Here is a 2,259-nt window from a genome sequence, read left to right as displayed (position 1 = left end):
TCACAAAGACCAGTCTGCACTTGGGGTGCTCACCTCCAATCTCGGGTGGGGGGGGGGAGAGGGGGAAGGGTGGCAGCAGGTGTGCAAAGCCGGGCTGACCACAGACTCACAGAAGAGCAGCAGCGGTCGATGACGATTTTCTGGACACGTGGAAGATGTCATTGGCGAGCTGCCCCTGCTTTCAGCAAGATTTGTTTGTTTCTTGTCCTTTTTCCGCCCCAGGGCAGCCACATCAACATACTCAGAGAACCATAAATAAGCGGGTGGTCCTATATACACCTTTACAGAATTAAATACACGGCACCCTCGGTCCCGGGAAAGTCCGTCCAGAGAAAGTGCATCTCCAGGCTGTTCTCCGGAGGGGGCGTCACAGCCGGGGGAGGAAGTGGGTGACCTTCATGGTCGGCGACACCCGGTTCCCCTTCTTGGTCCCTCCGTTCTTGCTCAGGGCGATGAACAGGCCGGGGGACTTAAAAGACTCGTAGGCGTTGTAGTTGTTGGGGAGCAAGATCTCTTTGAACATGCACTCATCCGAGAAGAAGGGCTGCAGGGAAGGGGGTCAGTGTGAGAGGTCTGGGGGACAGTGGCCAGGGGGAACCACGGGGCTATGAAGGATTCGCCCAGCCAGCCCAGCCCACACCAGCTGGTGCTCCTGACACCTGTGGGGCACCTGGTGGCCGTGGAAGGTCTTGGGGCCTTCCAACAGACCTAGTCCCTGGTCTTCAGAGAGGGGGACCCCCAGTGGTGTCTGTGGGGACAAGGGATGCCCACCCAAACCTCCCAGGGACCTGATGGTTGCTGCTTCCAAGCTGCTCCCACCACCCCCAGAAAGGGCTGGCGCTCCTCCTCCTCACCCCCCACTGGCGGCAGGATGCTGTCCACCCTGCCATCCCATGACCTTGCCTGGGCAGTGCACAGCCCACGGGAGAGCTGGGTCCCTGCAATACTCACCGAGCCGTAGAGCTTGCCTTTGCTGCTCATGGCTACAAAGAACCGGCTGGAGACCCCGAAGATGCTAACAACGCCCCTCTCCACCGGCGAGAGCTCCAGCAGACCTGGGGAAGGGAGGGGCAGGGAGCGCGGGTCACTCTGGGGCCCTGGCCCGCATGCTACCCACTGTCCCCACCTCCCCTGCCTTATGCTCCTGGGCCCCGCGGGCTCCTGTTTCTAGGATGGGTGTGGGACCTCACAGGTCCCTGGAGCCCAGCGTATGGGACACAGCGGCCCCCTGAGCCGCAGCCTAGGCTCGCGTCCCGGGCCCCCGCGCGCGCCGGTGCCCACGGGCGCGGCCGCTGGAATTTGGCTCCCGAAGTCCGAGTTTCCGAGGGCGGGAGGCGGGGCCCGGCCGTCAGCCGGCCGCCGGTGGCCACCGCCTAGCCTGTATTCCCCCGCGCACGCAAGAGCCTGCCAGCAGGTGTCCGGCCCGGTTGGAAGGGGCGCCGTGGTCGGACCCCGACTCCCGCGCCCCACTCACTGTCCGCGGTGTCCGCGTGCACGCCGCCGATGCTACCGTCCGCCAGCACTTGGAGGTGAAAGCCAATGCCCACGTTGCAGTAGAGCCGCCGCAGCCTCTTGATGCCCAGGAGGTAGTCGCCGGCGCCGTTCTGTACGGCCACCTCCTGGGGCCGCGTGGCCAGGGGCAGTCGCGCTAGCGAGCGCGCCAACAGGTTATCCCAGCGGCGCTCCAGCTCGGCCTCCTGCGTGTCGTTGGGCGCGGCGGGCGCGGCGCCCCCGAAGCCCGTCCAGGGCGCCAGGAGGGCAAGAAGGAGCGCCGTCAGCAGCGCCATCCGGGTCCGCGCGCCGTGCGTCCTCGGCGTCCAGGGGCCCAGAGCCGGGCCTGGCCGGGTCGGGTCGAGTCCGGCAGCAGCGCGCTGAGCAGCGACGGCTGCGGGCGGGCGCTGCGGGCGGTGCGCGCCTCCTGCGCGCCGGCCAGGCCCTCGGGGCCGCTATATATGGCTGGCGCCCCCTCCCACCCGCTCGCGCCCGCGGGGGGCCGGGTGAGTTCGCTGGGCGCCCGAGGCGCTGTGGCTCTCGCCGCCGGTCGCAGGCTGCCTGCCAATCAGGGCCGGGGGAGGGGAGGCGGACAGGGACGAGCGCCGAGAGGGCCACCTGGAGGGGCCCAGGCCCCGGACAGGCTCGTTCCGCTGCCGGACGCGGGGGCGTCTGCCTGGTACTGCCTCCACACTTTGTCTCTGCTGATCCCCGTGCACGTCCCAGTCCGTCTCTGCTGGGACTGCAGGGAGCTGCCTCAGGGTGGGT

At 67.6% G+C, this 2,259-nt stretch overlaps 1 protein-coding gene across 1 annotated transcript; it reads right to left on the bottom strand.

The window, feature by feature from the left end:
- Positions 1 to 367: 367 nt before the first annotated feature.
- FGF4 (fibroblast growth factor 4) lies at positions 368 to 1,787 on the bottom strand. The gene is made up of 3 exons (XM_075547975.1): positions 1,475 to 1,787; positions 952 to 1,055; positions 368 to 544 (listed from the first exon to the last, which is right to left on the bottom strand). The coding sequence occupies exons 1-3, from the start codon at positions 1,785 to 1,787 to the stop codon at positions 368 to 370; spliced, it is 594 nt and encodes a 197-aa protein (XP_075404090.1).
- Positions 1,788 to 2,259: the final 472 nt, after the last annotated feature.

The sequence above is a fragment of the Tenrec ecaudatus genome, chromosome 4 (assembly GCF_050624435.1).
Source record: "Tenrec ecaudatus isolate mTenEca1 chromosome 4, mTenEca1.hap1, whole genome shotgun sequence".
Lineage (NCBI taxonomy): Eukaryota > Metazoa > Chordata > Mammalia > Afrosoricida > Tenrecidae > Tenrec > Tenrec ecaudatus.
The sequence above is the reverse complement of the archived record's forward strand: the minus strand, read 5'-3'. Positions and strand labels throughout refer to the sequence as shown.

Excerpts from the sequence above, each read along its gene's own strand:
- FGF4 (XM_075547975.1), bottom strand. The coding sequence starts at position 1,787 with ATGGCGCTGCTGACGGCGCTCCTTCTTGCCCTCCTGGCGCCCTGGACG. Across the intron at positions 1,056-1,474 it reads GCACGCGGACACCGCGGACA|GTCTGCTGGAGCTCTCGCCG; the intron begins GTGAGTGGGGCG and ends TCCCTTCCCCAG. Across the intron at positions 545-951 it reads AAGGCAAGCTCTACGGCTCG|CCCTTCTTCTCGGATGAGTG; the intron begins GTGAGTATTGCA and ends CCTTCCCTGCAG.